Raw genomic sequence first — 24883 nt, forward strand, 5'->3', positions numbered from 1 at the left:
CTCTCGCCCTCTCTCACTCACCTCACAGACTCACACACATAACGTTACAGTTTGCACTCGCGTTAGCATTCGCGCTAATGTTGTTAGCGCTGCTCTGACGATTAACAACTTAAAAACGACATGACAGCTCTCACGCGAGGAAACAACGGCGTGGTCTTGAAGAAAATGAACTTAAAGTTTAACTGTTAGTAGAGACGATGCTGCCAGTCACCCTTGAGAGACACAGACATGAGAGAGGTAAAGTCATACACTTAGTTTTTCTCTCCCTCACTCTTTCCGTCTGTCTGCTTGTCTTTCGGTCTGTCTAAACTTCATTATTAACGGCATTATTTTGCTATCAACAGCCCAAGCGTCGTTACTAGTTCTAAAATGACGTTTTGGAACTAGCAACGAAGCTGTTGAATGAGCTGCGTAAGAAATTAATCCTACTCACAATAGGGTTTCAAGGATAAAACCGGGACGAATGCCTTGAAATATATCATTTGATCGATGTCTTGAGGTGTGGTAACTGTAGTATAAGCGGAATAATTGACTTCGGGCCGTAGAATTCTACGAAAATAATGCACACCCGAGGTGTAACGGCCACTCCGCTTCGCGTCGTGACCGCATCACCACCTCGGGTGTGCATTATTTTCTAAGAATTCTACGGCCCGTCGTCAATTATCCCTTACTTATTATTGATAACATTATATACAGAAAAAGGTAGTTTGACCTGTATTCTGCTACTGCGATTCTGAAGACGCAGTAACTTCCACAGAGGGAGAAAAAAATCTAGTTGTTAGCAACTGGCCCTATATTCAGTTTTTTTCAAGCTAAGTATCACTAAACTTGCACTTCCCCATAGCTAAAAAGTTAAATCTATTTTACTTCTGCGGTACAATCCGAGAGAGACTCGCGGCAATAACAGAAAGCTGATTGGCTATTGCATGCTGGTCTCATTTGTAGTTTAAATACAGCAAATTATATTTGGAATAGTGAAATAAAGAACTACAACACCACGGAAACAACAAAAAGAGAATTTAAATGAGCATTAGAGGTAGCGTTACATTGACATCGGAAAAATAAGACCTGTGTAAAATTATTTAAGACCTAGAACAGCGAATTTAAGACTTTTTAAGGCCTAAAATTTTGATTTTTAAATTTTAGACTTTTTAAGACCCCGCGGAAACCCTGAATTAATATAAAGAACATTTTATTAGTAAAACACTTCAAAATAACAAATAAATTATATTGTAATTAATTTGATCATATATTTTATCATACATAACCTATATCTTGGAAATAATGTAATAATTTATATATTACATATACATTTAAAAATTTAAAATATATAGTACACACAGCATAAACATAATAACTTGGCCTATATCAATTTAATTAATAGTTTGAATTAAGATTTTTATATTTTCCATTTTAATTTTACTTACAAGTTTAATAATTTTGTTTTGACTTTGTAATTTTCCTTAGTTTTTTTATGTCTATATAGCTTTTATTTTAGTAAGTTGAACTAATGACTAAACTCAGTTTAGCAAATGTTAAATAAATTGGCAACTAGCTTAAGTAAAATTTTATTTGAGTCAACATTTATTTTATTTCAAGTATTTAAGAATTTAAGTATAAAAAAAGAAACCGGAACTAATTTAAAAGGTAACATAAAATATTGTTGTGCCCTTAAATGTTATAATTTAATAATTTATATAAAGAATATTTAATTAGTGAAATATTACTAGATAAAATTATTACAATATAATTTATCACATTTTAGGATTAAACACAACTTCGTAAATGGTTAACTAAAAGGCAACTAGCTTAAATTAAATTATTATTTTTTAAATATTTTATTTCAAGTATTTTTTTTTATATATGGTTAGACCACAGTTCAATCTTTTACTTGAAATTCTTCATTATGTAGTTAGTTCTTGCCTGAATGTGCTAAAATGACAATAAAAGAAAATAAAATTCACAAATTTTCAGCAGCTTTGAATTCGATTTTTGTAGCTAGTATCCAAAAAGCATGATTAGAGAAAACAATTTTTGCAGTTGAACTTTTGATTAAAAATCTCTACTCACTTTAAGTAGAACCCCTCTTGACAACTAGCCCCAGTCTCCAAAATAAAACTTGCTCATCCATCCAATTTCATATTTTATGCGTCCGTCATTCTCTTTCAGATATGTAAAGCTGATGTGGCTGTTTACCTGCCTTTTCAGCTGTCTCTCAGCGCCATCCTAATTGTCCTCCATACTGCCATGTTTGTCACCGGGTGCCTCTCTAACTAGCAGCAGAGAGTGATACTACAGCCATCATCTACAATGAACAATCACGGAAGAGAAAAAAAGACAGTGAAATGCGAGGCTTTAATTAAGAGTCCTCACCGAAGCCTTTTTTAACTTCAATCACAGACGGCCCTCATGTCAATTTTAGAATGGATCTCACAGCTCCATTTTCAAGCTCAGCACTTAGAGCTCATGTGCATCACTCCCACAGGCCGTGTCTGTCAAATCCCTTTAAAACACTTACCATACTGACACCTCCTTCCCTAACCAGAGGATCTAGATGCTGCTTAAGTGCTTGCAGAATCTGGGATTTAAATTATTGATTTTGAATCAGCCTGTGTTGGTGTGGATTTGTACTGGTTTCAACATGTTTTTATTTTTTAAGTTGCGCTGCATAATATTTTTGTGGAAACTACACTACCAGTCAAAAGTTTTTGAACAGTGAGATTTTTTACGTTTTTTAAAAAAAAAGTCTCTTCTGCTCAACAAGCCTGCATTTATTTGATCCAAAGTAAAGCAAGAACAGTACAATTATTAAATATTATTTACTATATTTTGAAATGTAATTTATTCCAGTGATCAAAGCTAAATTTTTAACATTACTTCAGTCTTCATTGTCACATGATCCTTCAGAAATCATTCTAATATGCTGATTTGCTGTTCAAGAAAGCTTTTTATTATTATTATTATTATTAATATAAGCATTTTTTTCAGGATTCTTTGATGAATAGAAAGATTCAAAGATCACCATTTATCTGAAATAAAAAGCTTTTGTAACATTATACCATTCAAAAGCTTGGAGTATAATTTTTGTTTCTTTTTTGAGAACGAAATTATAGAAATTAATACTTTTATTTAGCAATGAACCTTTAAGGAAGACACTGCAGGCAAAAACACTGTTTTTTCATGCACCTGTTTGAGTTTGAGATTTTGGGCTTTTTGGTGTTTCATAAAGTTTTTTTTTTTTTTTTAGACTAGTGAAAAGAAAACACCCAAAAGACACTGTTAAGTGTTTCTTTTATAGCACTTTATCTATTTGTGTCAATAGATATCAATTACAATACATATTTTTAAAGGCTGTTTTCTCAAAATGAGTTTTTTCTCCTACACTGAGCCATAAATCTCCACTTCAGTAACACTTACACACACCAAACTTTACATTTTCATTCCCGTCTATATTCTGAAGGTTTTTACAGAGGGATTTGTTCATATATATTTTGCTTGATTTTACACATTTTATTCCCCCAAAAATTGTAAAAAAAAAAAAAAAAAAAAAAACTTTAAAAAAAATAAATACATTGTTTTCTGTCTGTTCAAAGTTTTTCCTGAATTATGGAGTGACAATGTGAGATACTTAAATGCCCCTCTGTAAAAACATTTGACTCTAATATGTCCAAAAAAAAAAAAAAAAAAACCAAACAAGAATTTTGAAACTGACTTCATCCAGTGTGTATGCAAATTAGCGCATATTTCATTAAATAATGCCTCATTCGCATATTTAAACCTAACATTTTAGAAAACTTGTAATACAAAAAAATGTTTGCAATTATCAATGTAACCAATTAACTGGGCAAGTAAGGTAATAATTATTAGTTGTTTTTTACCCTATTCACCTGCAGTGTCTCGCCTTAAATTGATTAAAAGTGATAATAAAGACATTTATAATGTTACAAAATATTTCTGATAAAAGCTGTTCTTCTGAACTTTCTATTCATCAAAGACAACTGAAAAATTCTACTGAGCTGTTTTCAATATAATAATAATAAACGTTTTTTGAGCTGCAAATCAGAATATTATATCGATTTCTGAAGGATTATGTGACTGGAGTAATGATGCTAAAAGTTCAGCTTTGAAATCACAATAATAAATTGAATTTTAACATATTCAAATAGAAAACAGTTAATTTAAATAGTAAAATTGTAAAAAATTGTACTGTTTGCTGTTCTTTGGATCAAATAAACGCAGGCTTAGTGAGCGGCACAGAATCTTACAGTTCAAAAACTTTTGACTAGTAGTGTATTTTTTTCATATTCTATGATGGATAGAAAGCTTAAAATAACAGCATTTATACAACAGAATTAGTTTTGTAACATTGGGTCTCGTTCATGAAACACGAGCGAAACGATTTTTTTTTTTTTTTTTTTTATAAATCGCTTGATTTCACAATTCATGAAATTATTCGTATTTTCTAAATGTACACCTGCTCCCTGCCACGTGTAAACGGTGCCTAAAACGTGTTATTTTTGGCAAACTAATGACACTGGATTTTGATATAGTTCGTTTACCTAATTTTTATGTTCAGTAACATTCTTCAAAATTAGATACTAGTAATGCATTACCGTCGTAGAACAACAACCAAAGCAACCAAACGCTGTAACGTTATCACCATAGCGTTCTGAACGCTTTGGTGGACACTAAACACACGTTACTTGAATATCTGAATATGTTAAGCAGTTACAATACAGTTAGCAATATACTGGAGCCAAACCTGAGAAGGGACTCCAGAAGTTTCCACTGTATGCGTTCCTGGATACGTAATTTACGTAGTTGTAGTTCATAGGCGAGATTATGCTAATTGTGAATAAGCGTGCAAACAGGCCATGTTTACAAACGATTGGAATTCATTAACATACATCTGTTTAGCTATCAAATCTGATGCTTACGAAGCGTTTGTGAATCCGGATGAGAGTTCCAAAAAGGTATGTTTTAAGTGCAAATTACTCCGAATTTACTCATATTTACGTTTCATGAATGAGGCCCATTGTATGTAATGACACTGCTCAAATTCACAGGCTAGTTGGTCGTCTTTAGAACACAAATGAAGATATTTTGTAACGTTCCTACCACCGTCAAGGCTCATAAACCTAGTAAAGCCGTTGTTAAAATAGTCCATGTGATATCAGTGGTTCACCCATAATGTTATGATGCTACTAGAATACTTTTTTTGCGCATAGGAAACAAAAACAACGACTTTATTCAACAATTCTTCTCCCCCTCATCACCCTAGGCGCCATAATGAGAGTACCACGAGCACGCCAGTACATTCACCTGCAGGTAAAAAGGGCACAGCGCATGCCTGTTCTACGTCGGCAGCACCTGACGCGTAATCGCGGTACTCTCGATAACGGTGTTCTGAAATATTCGGTGCCTGAGATTTTCTGTGACACTGGGCGGAGCTAACATGAATATTCATTAGTTTCCTGTTTCATGTTAAAGCGCCACTAAAAATTTTAGTGCTCCTTGGACCATATAAACTGTTTTCGTTAATGTAGCCTAAATTAATTTAATTTCAGCATCGAACTAATATAAGTTTTTTATTCCTTTAATTTTTTATTCCTTTAGATTTGTTGATTTCATTTGTAGATTGTGTGCTGTAAGTTTGATTTAATATGACCTGAATAAAATGGCTTCATTTTAATATGTTGTATATACACTAACTGAAAATAATACTTGACAAAGATATTATGCTTTTAATATGATTTAATTTAAGGACATGTTCTAACTAATGAGCCAACAGGCATTTATAGGACAGCGTTTTAGTGCCACGTAAAAAAAAATCTAAGATTACGAGATTAAGGTCGTAATATTTCGAGAATAAAGACAAAGTACTACGAGAATGAAGTCGAAATACTACGAGAATAAAGTCAAAATATTACAAGAATAAAGTCGAAATACTACAAAAATAAAGTTGAAATATTACGATAATAAAGCCGGAATATTATGAGAATAAAGTCGAAATGTTTCGAGAATTTAAATCGTAGAAATTAAAGTTATAATATATTGAGAGTTGGCTATAGCCTATTTTGCACATGCAAAGGCCCGGATTGATGCCTCCGAGTGGCCGCATCATTTTACTGGGATGAGGAAGAGCCAATTTTACTGACTTGCGAAAACAGCTTAATATCAAAAATATATGATATTTATTAACAGACTGAACAGGACCAACTTTTTATTCAGCTCATACACCCAATGGACACTCCTTTGGGGGGCGCTAGCTCTCTTATTTGACTATTTTAATACACTACAAAAAAATCCTTTTCTTACTTAGACTTTTTGTCTTGTTTTCAGCCAAAATATCTAACAATTTTTAAATCAAGAAGGATATTCTAGTAAAAAAAATTGTCTTGTTTTTAGAAAGAACAAGTCGAAATTAAATGAGTTTTTGCTTAGAAAATGCAAACTAATCTGCCATTGGGGTAAGCAAATAAACAAGACTCAAACAAGTAAGAAAAACATTTTTTGCAGTGTATGTGGTATTATTAGCAGAAATATCTTGTGTCATACTCACGGGGACAGTATGCTGGGAAATAATATGTCTTCGATTGCATTCGTTGTTTGTAATATAAAACATTTCTTATATAAAGTCTCATCTTTCAAAATCTTTGAAAATTCTTATCAAAATTCTTTGTGAAAATTCCTCCACCTGCTCCGCAAAAATGCTGTGGCGTCCAATCTTTTATTTCCCACATTTTTATTAAATTAAATAATAATTTGACTTTATTCTTGTAATATTTTGACATTATTATCGTAATATTTCGTCTTTATTCTCATAATATTTCGACTATATTATCGACAAATAAATCTCGTAATCTTACGATTTTTTTATGTGGCACTAAAACGCTATTGTAAAAAACGCTGTGGCATATTTAAGTCATTTTTGCTTTGTGCTGATGTTTTACTTCGAGAGTCTGTAAAACTGTTGATAACTGGTATAAAATGCATCTTTGATGGAAAAATAAAGTTTCCGCTGTGATATTTCTGTAGTTCCTTATTTTTGGCTTAGTTGGTAGCATAACTTCAACCAGACTTTAATATTAAATTAATGGTTCTATAATGTTTCTCTTTTTCATGAATTTATTAAATGTGAAGTCAGAATCCATGCTTCTATTTCACAATGTTCTACAATTCTACAGTACAAGCTTACGTTACTTCAAAGTAACTTCATATATATATATATATATATATATATATATATATATATATATATATATATATATATATATATATATATACGGAGGATGATAATCATTTGCTTTCTTGATTGTATTAAATGCCAACTAAAGTGCAAATTAATATAGCCCATGCTACATTTTAGATAATTTTCCTCTGTGATTAAAGTAAAAATCAGCAAGTAAAATATCTTAATTTATTTAACAGCTGAACCAGCAATAAAAGGAATGTTGTACATGATTGATCACAAATCAAACTTTATTATGCCAAATCAAATGCAGTATATTCTGTACAACTCAAATCAAATCAAGCCATTTAAAACGCACTCAAATGTAAAACCGAAGTAGGTTAAATGACAAAAAGACGAGAGTTGTTGGCTTGATTAGCCTATATGATGCATATTCTAACAATAAAATTGGATATGGATTTCTTATGTAATTAATAAATGTCTGTGCACAATAAATATGTATTTAAATTAGCTCGAAACTGAAATTAAATTACGTTACAGAAAGCTGTATTTTTTTTAATCAGGAGCACTAATATTTGAGTGCAACTTTAAGACGAAACTCATGAACAGGAAACTCATGAATATTCATGTTAGCCCCGCCCAGTGTCACAGAAAATCTCAGACACCGAATATTTCAGAACACCGGCGCCTACGGTGACGAGGGAGAAAGGTATTGCTGTATAAAGTCGTTATTTTTGTTTTCTTTGCGCAGAATAGTGATGGGAGAAATTAACCTTTTCGAAGTTTCGAATCAGTTGAACCAATTGCTTCGCAAAATGATTCACTGTTTCGAAGCGCTCAAAACACCACACGCTAGTGACGCCTGCTGGTCAAAAGCGTGTAAATGCAACGTGTAAAAGCTTTTAAAAACCCATTACAAATATTTTATTGAAAGTATAGTACAATAAACATAATAAAACACCATTAAATATGAAGTGTTTGTATAATATGAAGTGTAATTTGCAGGGCTTGTTTTGCTTGTTTTATGGAGACCTTGTATGTAGAAGCCAGTAAGACACTATTAACTACTTTTAATGATTTTTATTACACAGATGTCTCGTTTAAAATGTCTACAAATTGATTAAACTGATCTGAGATCAGGTAAAACCATGGACACTGGTTCAATGGAACCACTGTTTTGAAACAATTTATTCACAAAAGTTTTGAAGCTTCATGAAGCAGTATTTCGAAGGCACCCATCACTCGCACACATAAAGTATTCTCGTAGCAGGACATGTTGACACACTATATGGTCTAACTTGTCACAATGGCACCTGCCATTAAACAGGTTAAAAAGAAGAGTAAAACAAAATATTTCACCTACCTGACCGGAAATGATAAGAACAAACACGAATGTTGTCAAGATTCTTGGCTTGGAAATCCTGGTTCAGTCTGGCCAACCACAAACCTCTTTTGTTCCTCAGACAGTTTTGCATCCTTCTCTTTTACTTGATTTGTTACAACTTTTGGCAGTCTGTAATACTCCAAAAGTTTTTTCAGGTCTGATCGATTAGCACAGCCCAAAACATGACAATAATTGACCATTTTCAGTAGCAATAATCAGCAAAATATGCAAGTTTCATTTAGTTCAGTGGTATTGTTTACATTCAGTGCCGCCAATATGGCCAATTGATGACATGCCATGAAAACACTCTATATTTAAACCCACTCTGAAAAACATTCAAGTAAAACATTGTTATACACTGGTGCAAAGTGGCACAAGACATTCATGCAAGCAATGACCTTGAATTCAAATATCAAGGGGACCATATGGCGACTCAGGTAGACCAGAGAGATGACTGCTAATTAGACATGTATATTTCATATTTTTCTTAATTTTTAATAACATGTATTAGGAATCCTTCATGAATTACAATAAGACTGCAGACCAATTCTATTTAGATACAACATTTTATTATTGTAAGTCTTAAATATGAACACACCATCTCCATTAAAGGAAAAACATATGACGCAACAAATTCTTTACAATACAAGGAGTTAAAATACTTAATTTGTTCCTCTCCAGGGAACCACCAGAGATCAGTGGAACAAAATGAACGACTTCTCCGACTGGTTGTTTTTAAAGGTTGGTTGGTGGGAATTAAGTCAATTCTTCGCACCAAGTTGGACATGTGAATTGAATTACAGCCATGAACAGACGAGCCTTGTGTTTCTGTTAATACGGTGCATCGATTGAACGCTCTCTTTGATCAGCCTTGATCCAAAATCTTTTCCACACAGGAGCACACAGACATTATTTATCAAGAGGTGCTTTTTAAATTGTGTTTTTACTGCCATAAACGTGTGGATTTCTGTCGTGAGTTTTAATCTTGCAGATTTATGAAATGTCGTCTTAGTCTGGTTGTGGTCCCTATATCTTAAAGAAAAACAGATCAAAATGAAAAGTATGCCATAATGCTGAACAATACGACTTCTGGGGCAAGAAAACACACTGTCACCCATTAAACTGCACATACATCACATTCCCTTTCAATAACATACAACTTGTGCTTAAAATCCACTGGACTAAGACTGATTTCTGTCTGATATGTGGTTCATGATATTTAAAGAATTGTAAACTGTCAATAATAAAAACTGTCATCCTTCACTCACCCTCTAGGCATTTCAAAACCTGTATGATTTTTTTAAATCCATCCATAGATTGCAAATTATGTTCTGACGAATTTCTTGCCTCTTTGGAAAAAGCATGAGGGTGAATAAATGATGAGAGTTTTAATCTTTGGCAGAACCATTCCTTCAAATTCAAAAAATGGGAAACACCAGGCATACATCCTATTAAATATTGCAACGAAATGAAGAAAATTGTAATATGGATTTGAGGTCAACCAACACCTTGATATTGCAACTGACTCAACTTCAAATCAAATCTCACTTTTTTATACAGAGGATAACAGGACATCTGCTCATGATGAGATGATGATGGGCAAACGAGTCTCATCTGCTTTTTCCGAAAGCACAATATTTAGACATCAGATTTCACAATGAGTAACTGCAATGAGCTGGTATCTACCATAATACCATTTGAGAAATAAATTACACAGCTTCAGGAAAAAAAAAAAGGGAATAACAAAAAATAGAAAACGTTGCATTGTATTAATCAGGTTCACAATTTTAGTAAAAACAAGTGTGCATATTTTCCCTTTGTACAAGTTATATATATGCATATACATACAGAGATGTTAGCAGGAACGACGGGTTTAAATAATGAACATTTAAGCAGCCGGTTTGGTTTGTAGAACTCAAAATCTGGACAAAATAAAACTCAACAGGTATTTTGCTCTTTGGGCTTTCGAATGTCACATTTTTCAACTTTGATTCATATGTTGTCATCCCAATGATTCCATCATCTGATTTATTACTTTGTGTTGTAAATAAATCCATTTTATATAGAGCTTCAATATGGTTCCACATAGTCCAACTGTGCCATTCTGGTCATCAAAACATTAAAATACTGATATGTACCGCATTGTTTTGTGTGTTAAATGGTGAGATACAGATTAGAAGTACTCAAAAAGAAAAACAAAGTGAATATTACACAGCTAAAACCTGTTTGTCTTTTTTGCTGCTTATTTTGATCGGCTGTACAGTTATGATACAGTAAAAATATAGCGACAATCCAAAAGAAAAAGACAAATGCCTTTCCCTATCGCATGCCTTTGACTTGAATTAATATCTCCCCAATCACTGTATCCTATATGAATTCTTAAGGGTTACAGAGTTAAAATAAAATGCCAGTCACAAAAAAATAAATTAAATTAAATTAAATAGTTAAAATTAAACATGCCTCTCTGTCACTTGCTTTTAATGAATACAAAACTGTATTCAGTGGGGCAAAAGAGTGCGATAATTAGCAATGTAAGAGAAGTTACATTATTAAACTCTATTATAAACAAAAGAAATGCATGATTACTTTATTAAAAGGAAGTACTTGGGTACCCCATGCACATTTTTGGGCATTTTCGGTAACCCATGCACGCTTTGTGACTCCAAGATGAGCGCGATGTCACACAAACTGTGATTTGTATCCACTGAAAACATCTTCGGCATCAAAACTTGAGAAAGAGTTGTAGAAGTACGATGAGAAGTAGACAGGTGGGTGTAAAGACCGTCGACGTGCCGCTGTTGCCATCCTGAACTGCTCCGGGTCCTAAAGCATTGAAAAGATTCACACGTGTCAGGCAAAACAGCTCCGGTCTCCAACTGTGCTGTAAACTCCCTCGTTTTTATTCTTCAGACTGTCTGTAACATGGCATGAACTTTTATGTAGGGCGCTCACCTACGCATCTGCACTTCTGATTTTATCTTACTTCCTCAATATTATCTTTCAGCATTTTCTAGCTTTGCAGCGCTAGCTGCTACTTTCTACTCAAGCATGTCTTGTCAAATCTATGTTAGTACATTACAGCATCTCCTATTTGTTGAGGAGTTTGTAGTGATTAGTAGTATTTAGTAGCTCGTGTATCACAAACCTTCCAACAAATCACTGTTTTCAAAGGCTGTTTGCTTTAAATCGGATGAAGTCATTTCTAAAACCGAAGCCGTCTCCACTAAAAGAGAGATTATATAACAAAACACTTTATAGAGAGACATAACATGGAATATGAATTCACAGAGTATACTATTAGGCACATATTTCAATCTAAATGAGATGTTTTTGCCTAAAATATTCAATCTGGAGTATTCTGGCAGGGCTCTGCTGTGGTATCGGGTCATCTAACTGGGACGAAAGCGCTCCAGCTCGGCTGATTAACGTCTAAGCGAGGGCCTTTAGTGGTCACATTTGTAACATAGGAGCATCTGTTCTTCTCATTTCAAACCAGCACAGCCCGTCTCCCCGCGCTCTCGCCATCATTACCCTACTGTATGCCGCATCCTTGACCAGTCAACCGCCGAGGTCAGCCGTAATTGCAGTTGCTTATAAACAAGATAATCACTGAAGGTGCGGTTTAACCAGATTACTAAAGCTGAGGAGTAGAACAGACGCTTCACATGCCGCACAGACAACTGTGTGGCTGTCATAGTCAAAAATTAAGATGAGAATTAAAGGAGAAGTTCACTTCCAGAACAAAAATGTACAGATATTGTACTCACCCCCTTTGTCATCCAAGATGTTCATGTCTTTCTTTCTTCAGTCGTAAAGAAATTATGTTTTTTAAGGTAAACATTTCAGGATTTTTCTCCATATAGTGGACTTCTATGGTACCCCGAGTTTGAATTTCCAAATTTTCGTTTAAATGTGGCTTTAAACGATCCCCCAAGCCGAGGAAGAAGGGTCTTATCTATAGCGAAACGATCGGTTATTTATTTATTTTTTAATTACAATTTATATACTTTTTAACCTCAAACACTTGTCTTGTCTTGCTCTGCCTGAACTCTGTTTTTTTCCAGTTCAAGTCGAAAAACTCTCATCTTATTATCTCCCTTAAAAATCACCCTACGTCGCTGTTTTACCTCTTTTATTAAGGGTGTTTGATTTTCTTTGCATGCTTACTTTGCAAACACTGGGTCAGTAATTCTGCAGCAATATAGGATGGGATCGTTTGAAGACGCATTAAACTGCATTTTGGAAGTTCAAACTTTGGCCACCATAGAAGTAAACTACATGGAGAAAAATCCTGGAATGTTTTTCGCAAAAAACAATTTCTTTACAACTGAAGAAAGAAAGACATGAACATCTTAGATGACAATGGGGTTGAACATTTTGAGGATTTCTCCATATAGTGGACTTCTATGCCCCGAGTTTGAACTTCCAAAATGCAGTTTAAATACAGCTTTAAACAATCCCAAATGTGGTTGTAAATGAACCCGGCCAAGAAAGAAGAGTCTTATCTAGCAAACGATTGGTTATGTATTTATTTTTTAATTACAATTTATATACTTTTTAACCTCAAATGCTCGTCTTGTTTTGCTCTGCCTTAGCTCAGTTTTTTTTCCAGTTCAAGACAGTTAGGGTATGTCAAAAAACTCCCATTTCATGTTCTCCCTCAACTTCAAAATTGCCCTACGTCGTGGTTTTACCATTTTTGTTAAGTGTTTGATTTTCTTTGCATGTTTAATTTGGAAACACTGGGTCAGTTGAGGGAGAAAATAAGATGGGGGTTTTTCGACATACCCTAACTGTCTTCAAGCAGAAAAAACTGAATTCAGTGTTTTAGGTTAAAAAGTATATAAATGGTAAATAACTGATTGTTTCGCTAGATAAGACCCTTCTTTTTCAGCTGGGATTGTTTACAACCACATTTAGGATCGTTCAAAGCCGCATTTAAACTGCATTTTGGAAGTTCAAACTCGGGGCACCATAGAAGTCCACTTTATGGAGAAAAATCCTGGAATGTTTTTCTCAAAAAAACAATTTCTTTACTACTGAAGAAAGAAGACATAAACGTCTTAGATGACAAGGGAGTAAGTACATTATCTGTGAATTTCTGTTCTGTAAGGGTAAACCTCTCCTTTAGGTACGAGAGTCTGACAAAATCAATTGCAGTTGTATTCTGATATGATGTAGCATTAAAATAACAAAGATTAAAGTAATAATAGAAAAAGCTGAAATTATATGGGTGAATCTCATGAAACCGGTCAAAAACTGGATCACATTTGGCCCTAAAATAAAAAAAATAATGTATGAAGATAATGAAACAAGAACTATAGGTTTGAAACATATTATTGTTAATTACTAGTGCTGTCAAAATTAGCACGTCAATGCAGGCAATACATTTTTCTAGTTTAACTGTGTTAAATCTTTTTTAATGCAGGGGCAGAGCTAGCCACTCACAACTGCTGCTTCTGTCATTTTTCTTGACAAGTAGTGCTTTATTTAGTTGCATAACGTCTTTACAATCACATCAAATTTGAGACATTTCACACTTTAACTTCATCTCATTGACAGGGGTTAGACAAACGAGCGCAGAAATATGAAATTATTGCAATATAAAAATATATTCAAAACTTCAAATGCTATGCGGGATTAATCCCGATTAATTTCAGAAAAAAATGTGCAATTAATTAGTTTTTTAATCAGCTGACAGCACTATTAATTACCTTTCAAAAGTTTGAGATCAGTATGATTTTTTTTAAAGAATTAATTCTGCAAGGATGCCTTAACTTTATCAAAAGTTTTTTGTTACAAAAAAAAGTATTTACAATTAATTATGCTGTTTTAAATATTCCATACATCACACATCCTGAAAAAAGGATTTCATAAAACACTTTTCATGTGACACAAAAGACTGCAGCAATAACTGCTAGAAATTCAGTTTTAGTCTCTTTAATTTTCTTGAAAAATACACTCTCATATATTTATTTTGATGTGACCTGGACATGGTTTCATGAGATTCAGATTTGTATTATAGTTAAGCAGGACAGTTTTAGTCAAACAGTCTTATCAAACAAACAGAAGGTAACTACACCAACATGCTAATATTCAGTCATGTTCAATATTAAAAAAATCATATGTTGTATATTTATATTTAAGGGTTGCACTGACTAGTCAACTACTCAGTTAGCTCTGCTAACGGTTTCTTTGATCCCGAGTCAACTACTCACAGATCACATGACTTCATCTGCGTTTGTTCAATAGAACACAACAGTTGGGTTGCAGAAGTAGAATCCCATTCATTTTCTCTATATAGAAATTGATTTTTAACATATAATCCTTTCAAGCCAGACACTGCAAATGATGAAATATGTATCTGTAAAGGCAACAAAAGTCTGTGCAATTCCAGCTTCATTTAAAATAAATAAATAAATAATTACAAAATGATGTTTGATAGCCACATTCCGAGTGAAGAACTACATTACTCACAATCCTCCTTTGGATCTACCGTTCAGATAACTATAGTTACCATGGAAATGAGATCCATGGCAAAAGAGCTCATTAACAGCCACCCACTCCCATGAAGCATTGCAAATATCGTAAAAACATACACTCTTTGTTTATTTATTTATTTATATATTGCATTTAACAATTTTGCAATACATGATCTGTGACCCTGGACCACAAAACCAGTCTTGAGTAGCACGGGTATATTTTTTAGCAAAAGCCAAAAATACATTCTATGGGTCAAAATGGTAGTTTTTTCTTTTATGCCAAAAATCATTAGGATATTAAGTAGAGATCACGTTCCATAAAGGTATTTTGTAAATTTCCGACGGCAAATATATCAAAACTTAATTTTTGAATAGTAATATGCATAAGAACTTCATTTGGAAAAAAAATCAAAAGCAATTTTATCAATATTTAGATTTTTTTTGCACCCTCAGATTCTAGATTTTCAAATAGTTGTATCTCAGCCAAATATTGTCCTATCCTAACAAACCATACATCAATGGAAAGCTTATTTATGCAGCTTTCAGTGATGTATAAAGCTCAAATTAAAAAAAAATGTACCCTTATGACTAGTTTTGTGGTCCATGGTCACATTTAATAATAGAATTTAATACTATTTCAATATAAATTAAACAATAAGTTTTATTTGATAATATCTTCATGGGTTGCTTAGCTCTTTGTCTCATAATGTCTTGTATCTTGACATTACCAACTTTGAATTCATCTTAGAGCTGGTTGGTTTGGCTCATGTTTTAGAACTCTTGATTGACTGACTTCCTGAAATCCTAATGGAAAATTCATCTGGGAGGAACACTTCCGGATTCTAGCATAACGCGTAAATTATGCATCATGTTCCATCATAATCCCACACACATTGCTCTGAACGCTGTCCAGAGGCTGACAGAAACTATAAGCGAGTGTGAGGTGTTTTTATACACCGTTCATCACAACACAAGCAGCATGAGTCTGGCAGTGGAGATATTGCCCAAATCATCTAAGCTGCATGGGATATATCCTTGTTATTCCATGTCTATACTGAAAAATATGTAGACAACTAAACTGATTGAAAGAGAAGCAGTGATAGATTTGGACAGCTGATGGCTGAATGGCATGTGGCGAGTGATTTAACGTCCAACACGACAGACGAGTCTACTACTTATTTGGCTAACAAGCCAATTAGAAGAAGAACAGTAGTCATGCAACCCCCAGTATATACATATACACGAACAGATGTAAAGTACATAGAGTTTTATCCATTGAACAAGACTTTTTTTCTCCCTTGGTGGGAACAGATGTTTGATTGGTCTTTTTCGCTTCACGTTTGGTGTGAACGATCACTGTTAGAGAGGGCTGATATTCAGTCCCAACAAAACAAATGTTATGTCATGGTATTAGCATTGATGTCTATTAAATCTTTCTCTTTGATGGGCCTTTTAGACTGAAGTCTAATTTCCCCTGGATTTAGGAGAGTACGGTAGGCTTTCTTTAGGGACAGCTATCCAATTATTCTGCAGCCACAGCTTAGAGTAAATCCTGCACAAGTGTAATTATACTAATGTGAGGTTCTCACAATCAAATTCAATGCAATTAATGTCTCTCCGGAGAGGACACGGTTACCAATCCCACACTTTTTTTTTTTAGGCCAGACAGTGGAGAAAAGTTGGCCAGGACAAGATTTCTATTCTTGGCAGGGAAGAAAGATTAAAGGACAATGCAAGGACAAATCAGTAACAACCAACAACATATGCAGGTGAGAAATGACCCCTTCCAAAAAAAAGTAGGAAAGACCGGAGGCAATTATAACAAATATATTTTCAATCAGTTGACTGATGATATTTATTCAGCATATGCTTAGGAAAGATTCTCTCTGAATGAAAAAAGTGCAGAAAAATAAGATTTCGAAGATATTTCGAGGATGAAAATAATAGGGCTGTCAAACAATTAATCGCGATTAATCACATCCAAAATAAAAGTTTGTGTTCACATAATATGTGTGTGTGTGTGTGTGTGTGTGTGTATTTATTGTGTGTATATTTATATATACATAATAAATATACACAGTACACACACATATATTATGTAAATGTCAAGTTTTATTTTTGATGCGATTACTTGCGATTAATCGTTTGACAGCCCTAGGAAAAAAAAGAAGAAAAAAAAAAAAATATATATATATATATAAAAGTCAAAGACGTTAAGATGTCAACGTCAAATTAAATTTACGAAAGTGATTTTATGTCCATAGAAAGCACATTAAAGGTTTCAAATAACTGTTTTTGAGAATAAAATGTAAAAATTTGGCTGAAATAATGTTACATTGTCATTTAGTGTAACACAATATTTATGTAAAAACATATTAAACCATATAAAAGAAAATGAGAGCATATTAAATTTCATTGTGTTTTAAATGAGTAAAAAATTCTTACTGGCAAATCAGCAAAACCTAGGTTAGTGGCACATTTTAAAAATGTAGGATTACAACTAATTATTATTTGGGGTGAAAGTAATTCATCTTTTAATATGTCATAAATTGATTTTTGTTGTAAATATGCCTGACAAAACTGTTACACTGAATGATATTTTAGTGGGTGTCTTCTGTAAATTAACTATTTTATTAAAAGTTAACATGTGCTAATATTTTGCTCATTTTCACAACATTTTATCTTACCACTGAGATCAAACAACCTTTGTGAGTGTGAGTAAATTGAAAAAAAAAATCTTTAATATATGTAATGAACATTATTTCTATCAAGGAGAATGTTGTTTTAGAGTTAGCAGGCAATCAGTATATTTTAGTAAAAATATTTCAATATTGTAGGTCTCAGTTTGACCTTTTCTTTTAAACATATACAACATAGCTAAAAGAATGTACCATATTAAGCTATAAACTATTTAATTAAGTATTAAATCAAGCTGTTTGAGATTTATTGGTTAAGGTGAGCACTGCAACTTTCTATACATCAATAGAATTTATATTAACTGCAAGTTTAACCTGACTCCTTGTTTGAAATTCAATATGATTTTTTTTCTATGCAAGTGCATTAATGCTAATATTACTATTGGCACAGTAAAGATGGAAAATTGCAGCAGTCAGAGAGCAAAATGTAAAAGGTAAAATTGACCTGAGATCTCTCCTACTGTTGCAGTACAATGGTATATTGAGCATATATGTACCATGGTACTGTATGATTTATGTACACTCTCAGAAAAAAAAGGTCACACTTTTTTTGTACCTAAAACATACATATTAGTACCTAAATGGTACAATTTTGAATCTTTTGAAAGATCTTTTGTTCTTTTGAGAGTGTACAATAAACCATTGTGTATTACCATGGTTACTATGTCCAGGGTAAAACCGTGTCACCTTTTTGTAAGGGCCAAATGTACATTTAAAGTGATCACTCAGTCAAAAATGAAATTGTCATCATTTTCCTCACAATCATGTCTTTCCAAACCTGTATGACTTTGGAATGGAATTATACATTGGTCGTTCTTTTCCATGCTACTGTAATGAATGGGGATTGAAGCTTTTAGGCTTTAAAAAGAAACCATAAAAGTATAATAAAAGTGGTCCATTAAACTCTTGTGTTATATTACAAGTAGGGCTGTCAGTACCGATTATTTTGGTATTTTTTTTTTTTTTTGTAGTAATACAAGTAGACCTAAGCAAAACATTAACCTCTAAAATGATTTAAAATGCATATATAATAGCAATGAGGCAATAATAATTAGTTCAAATTAAGTATCAAAAGCAACCATATGGTTTTATTGAACAAACCTGTCTAATCCTTGTTTAATGTTGACTAAACAACATTTAATTCAAATGTCCACTTAGTCTTTAATATTTGGCCATTTCTTTACGACAGAAATGCTACAGCTACAGTAATTTCTAAAATATGTGGACATCAAAACGTGTAAACTCAAGTGAGGGCTTGAGCTTTTATTTGAAATCACGATCAACAGTTAGCATATTAAGAAAGATACAGATGTATTCTCCTGTGGTTGTATGTTTTAGAAATGATTTACCGTACAAATCTGATGAAATGGTGCACATTTTGTTCCCATTTGAACGTTATATTAAACTCAAACTCACTGCAGAAATGGCGTTTGAGATGTTCCACACATGTAAATGTTAACAATTTGTGTAGAGCAGCATTTACTGTAAATGGAGCCCTTCTGAGACGCACGTACATAACCTACAAGCATGTAAATAATTAAACCGCATATTCGGTGTTTATAAATCTGGTGGCAGAAAATGACATTTTATGATGACAAGTGGCAGTCTATAGAAACCATTGAATAAAAGAATAAAAAAGGTCATTTTGAGTTTATATTTAAAAATTCTGACTTTATTCTTACAACTCCGAGATTATATCTCGCAGTTCTGATAAGAAAAAACAACTCGTCATTCTCTTTTAAGTTTATATCCCACACTTCTGCTTTTTTATCCCCTCAAAATGAACAAACTTACTACTGTTGAGTTAAATCGAGTTATTAAGTCTGAAATATGAGATATAAACTTACATTTGTGAGATAAAATAGGTGAAATGTTCTAAAATGTTATAGATTTAAATAGTATTTCATGCTGTAACTGTAGGGCTAATACAATATGTTCCCTATGAACTACATATGTTAATATTAAGTAGACCCATTGTTTAAATCAAATGTATGCTTTAAAAGTAGAGTAATCATAGCAGGTTTCATCCGTTGTAAACGTCTGTGTTTAGCTTCAAATGGTGTTGACAATATTCTATACAAATTATTTGCATTTGATTCTGACATTCAAAGGCACAACAAAACATTTTATCTCTTATTTCGTGGATTTTTCCCATTTCACGCCACTTGTTACCGGTGTTTTACTGCCACCACAATGCGCGCGAGGCTGCAAGTGATGTAACTCTGACGTCTACTCCAAAGTGGCCCTGGACCACAAAACCTCTTATGGGTATGGGCATGGGTATATTTGAGCAATAGCCAACAAAACATTGTATAGGTCAAAATGAACGATTTTTCTTTTATGCCAAAAATCATTTGGATATTAAGTAAAGATTATGTTCCATGAAGAAATTTTGTACATTTCCTACCGTTAATATATAAAAACTCAAATTCTGATTAGTAATATGCATTGCTAAGAACTTTCGGACAATATTTAGATTTTTTTTTTGCACCCTCAGATTCAAGATTTATATATCTCCCAAATAGTGTCCTATCCTAACAAACCATACATCAATGGAAAGCTTATTTATTCAGCTTTCGGATGATGTGTAAATCTCAGTTTCAAAAAATTTACCCTTATGACTGGATTTGTGGTCCAGGGTCACATATATATTAATTAAATTGTGATGTTTGTGAATTCACAATAGCATTATGCTTTTTAATGTTTTCAATATATCATGAAGCCTTGGGAAACAGTCTAATAATGCATTTAATGGATTCTCGGCCAAGGAATGCCGTTCCGGTATTTTGCTGGTTATTTGACACAAACAAACTGCAGTCAAGGATTTTTTTTAAATGAGTACTTCAGCTGAATTGAATTGTGAAAGCCCTACTTTCAAGTGTTCTGAAGAAAGAAACAAACTGAAATAAAACTCAGATCACTGTGTCCAATTCGACTGAATCATTCAGGCTGATTTTGAGAATTGAATCAATTGATTCCTTGAAAATGTCCAACTCAAAAGAATGATTATTTTGTGAATCACTACTGCTCTTAAACTATTGTATAACTTCAAATGTCTCGGACTACGGTGCATGAGTCACATCGACCACTTTTACGACTTCCATAGTGCATTTCTGTCCATTTTGTCTAGCCCTTGTTCATTTTAATTGCGCTGGCTAGAGAAAAGTATTTCAACTACTTCCTGTTCCACGGAAGTATGAGTGTAAGTATGATGACAATTTTCCTTCAAGTACATTTCTAATCAGCTGAGCAATAATGAAGCACTCACAATTCAACAAACATCAAAAGACATCAAATGACGCAGACATGTACTTACAAACAGCAGATGAGAGCATGCATTGATATAATGAAGCCATGCCATGGTGGAGGAAGGTTAGAAAGGAAAGAGAGTGACAGAGGAAAAAGAGAAACATGTTTAGGTTACAGAAAACAGTGACCCATTCATCAACCCACAGTGACTGAAGGCAGAATGAGGCATGTCAGTACCCCGCCAATCCCCGAACGCCAATTCAGACTGTCACTCAATGTGCTGAATATATTATTGACATTACAAAATGGGATTTTAAGCTAATAACCCTCTTAATAGGAATAGCTAGTGGCCAATTTACAATCTGACAATCACATTCTGTCAGACGAGGCACGACAATTATATTAGCCTGTTCAAATCAGGCAAATTTTGTGAGCCACCCTCGCCGATAAACTTCAACGAATTGGCTTCATCACATTGCGGTTGATGTGAAAATAACCATGTTTGCATCTTCTTTGCGTATTAAAGACACTAGAACATGCTTTAGGAGGTGAGCGGGATGCCACATTCCCATGCACTCTACTAACCTTGCAATAGCGTCGAACTAGTGGGTTCAATTATTTCTACATCAACAAAAACAAACACAAAAACATGAATCAAAAGCAAATGAAGGAGAATCCTGAGATGGAAATCTCAAAGATTAATAGCTGAACTCGTCAGAAACTACCAAGGGAAATTCATAGAGTTAACAGGAAACGTTCTGCTTTCGTTCAGCTTTTTTTTTTGAAAGCAAAAAATGAGAAACATCTGTCTTTCAAACTAGTCAAAGAATTGTAAAGAGGCTCCAAACAGATTTGATTGAAACTAGCAACTGCTGAAACTTACCGTATAGGATGATGCTTGTGTTAGCACTCCCAAGTTTGTTGATAGCGACACAGGTGTAATTGCCATAGTCTGCCTCGGACACGTTGAAGAAAGTCAGCTTTGAAAGTGCTCCGGAATCCTCAATCTCAATGCCATCAAAGCCATTGAAGATCCTGGGAAACAGTCAGCAAATGGGGAGACTTGAATCAGCCCGGCCTTGTTTACGCTACATCAGAGCTTCCTTTGAAGCTAGAGGTTACATTTGTGACAGCATCAACATTTTCGGACGCAGATTGCGGCGGGCCTGGATACATTAAAAGGCGGCAAAACTGCAGGATTGAATTACTGGCAGTGGCACGCAGAGGGACGCACACACACGCACTTATGCACATTTAATTATGATTCAACATTGTGACAACTTATTCTTCACTTGACATCAAAGACAGTTTGAGAGAACGTACAGAGACACATTCCAGCCAAAGGCACTCAAGGATTTTGCTGTTAAAAACAGTGAAGGAATGACAGCATGTCTAGTCAGACTACTGAAAAAAACCGACTGAAAAATATTTGACCTTCATAATGTCAAATTCGATCTCATAAATCGGACAGATATACAGGAAATAATACAGAAATCTCTTGTTAATAACTAGCTGCAAAGCTGTACACATCTAGTAAAAAAAATTGCTGATTGCTGAGATTGAAAAGCACACATATACACTCACTCACACAGAATGCTAAGTGTTACATTAAGGTTATGGTGTAATCCCAAAGAAAGGAACAGATGAAGCAGAATATCCTGAAGTGATATGCCATACCTCCTGTCATCTCTGTACCACTCAAAATCTGCCTCGGGTACAGCATCTGCCTCACACTGCAGGACACCTCTCTGACCCAGGGTCACGCCAACATCTCTGCCATCTGAAACACTGGGAGGGTCTAAACACACAAAACCACAAAACAGATCTCTGTTAGGGATTGTTAGTTACTTAGTGACCATCATAATGGAACCGCAAACAAACAAACAAACATATTGATAAATACATTTGTACACATAAAGTGGGATCAAAAGTATTAGACCACTATTGATGATGCTTTTATTTTGCATTTCAAGACTTTTAATTACAAATCATATCATTTATATATTATATTATATTTTATATATTATATAAAATCATAATATTTCTGTTTATTTACGTTTAAATGAATAAACAAATAGATAGATAAATAAATAAATAATCTTTGTACACAAAGTGAGGTTAAACCTTAAAGTCTTAAACCACTAGTGATGCTTATAATTTGCATTTTAAAACATTTCACTACACATAAAATTTTATTTCATATTTATTTACTTCAATAAAATCCAAAAAGTTTCTGTTTATTTAAAGGTTTAAATGAATAAATTATTAAAAATACAGATCATTTGTGAACATAAAGTGGGGTTTAAAAGTCAGAAACCACTAGTAATGCTTTTATTTTGCATTTTGAGACATTTTATTACAAATTATATTATAACTTTATATTTATTTAAATAAAATCCAATATAACAATAAAATCCAGTTTTCCAATTTAGTGATAATGCTTTTATTTTGCATTTCAAGACTTATGTGAACATTTTATATTTATTTATTTATTTATTTAAATAAAATCCAAAAATTTCAGTTTATTAACATGTCTAAATGAATTAATTAATAAATGAACAAACAAACAAATAAATAAATCACTTAAACCACTAGTAATGCTTTTATTTTACATTTTGAGACATTTCATTGCAAATTGTCTTACAAATTAAATATATTTTAATAAAATCCTAAATAAACAAACAAATGTTTCGCACATGAAGTGGGGTTCAAAAGTATTACATTTTTGTCATGACACTTTTATTTTGCATTTCAAGACATTTCATTAAATATATTATTATAAATAAATAAATAAAACTGGAATAGTCTTTTGTTCCCCAATGCATGTTGCATAAGTCTATGTAGCGCATGTTGATATAAATTCAAGAGACTTACAGTTGACTGTGAGCTCAACAGTCTGTGTGTCCACTGCGATGTCGTTGGATGCGGTGCATTCATACACTCCTGCTCTGTATCTGCTGATAAAGGGAATCTCCAGAACCTCGCTGTCTGAGCTTAGGCTGTCATCTGAAGAAGTAAAACATATGTCATGATCTGTATTAAAAGCTCTCATCTGGTCTATGATTACAACAAAAACCAATCACTTGATTGGTTGTCAGGAGTCTTAATTCTGGAACAACAAAGTATTACTTGGCTAAATCACATCATGCTGCATGTGTCTCATTATCACTGAAGAGCTGAAATGTGTCTAGTTTTCCAGTATTGTCACATCCGTACTTTGCTTGGGTACAATAAGCCGCACTGTAGAGCATGTTGATGCACTTCTTTGCAAATTCAAGCTTCATCTTCCCTGAAATACTGCTGCTCTGATGTATTTATAGTCATTTGTGTCCTATTGTGGGAGAAGGCGACACTAGAGATATGAAATTCAATTCAAATATGAGTCTCAGTCTCCGCGCAGATGCTTTGAAGTGTTCGCATACACACCGGAGTCAAACTGCTAAAACATACGCCGGCTTTTCATGTTTACGAAATCCAGGCTGGGGGAGAAAAAAAAAACGCTGGTGGAAAGGGATCCTTGTGATGCAGTTCTCAACGTCAAGCGGTAATACGTGCTTGACTTAAATAAATAAATATCATCCCCAATGTAGTTTCTGACAGCAAAATAACACACTGCATTCACTTAAGTATGTTCTGAAAGACAATGTCTTACACCTGGGAGAGGCTGTTAACGAGAAAGAAAGAGGCACTTCCTTTAACCTGATGAGGAGTGTCAACAGAGCGCTCTGGAGAAAGAAGCTCATTACCGTTCAACACCGTACACACCTCGCTGCACTGAAGTCTACTCAAAAAGCCTCTTGTATAATTTTATTGTTGCACTGTTTAAAAAGATCCTGTTTTAAATTCAAACAATCAACTGCACCTTCAAAACGAACCAATT

At 33.6% G+C, this 24883-nt stretch overlaps 1 protein-coding gene across 1 annotated transcript in view; it reads right to left on the minus strand.

The window, feature by feature from the left end:
- Positions 1-9123: 9123 nt before the first annotated feature.
- Positions 9124-24883, minus strand: part of LOC141302342 (protein CEPU-1-like) — a 20391-nt gene continuing 4631 nt past the window's right edge. The window contains exons 2-7 of the mRNA XM_073832393.1: positions 23878-24009; positions 22681-22801; positions 21887-22038; positions 21589-21624; positions 11722-11799; positions 9124-11399 (exon numbers count right to left, since the gene is read on the minus strand). Of these exons, the coding sequence (XP_073688494.1) occupies positions 11299-11399; positions 11722-11799; positions 21589-21624; positions 21887-22038; positions 22681-22801; positions 23878-24009 (620 nt within the window). The 3' untranslated portion in view covers positions 9124-11298. The remainder of the gene's footprint in view (positions 11400-11721; positions 11800-21588; positions 21625-21886; positions 22039-22680; positions 22802-23877; positions 24010-24883) is intronic.

Source organism: Garra rufa, unplaced genomic scaffold (assembly GCF_049309525.1).
Source record: "Garra rufa unplaced genomic scaffold, GarRuf1.0 hap1_unplaced_001, whole genome shotgun sequence".
Lineage (NCBI taxonomy): Eukaryota > Metazoa > Chordata > Actinopteri > Cypriniformes > Cyprinidae > Garra > Garra rufa.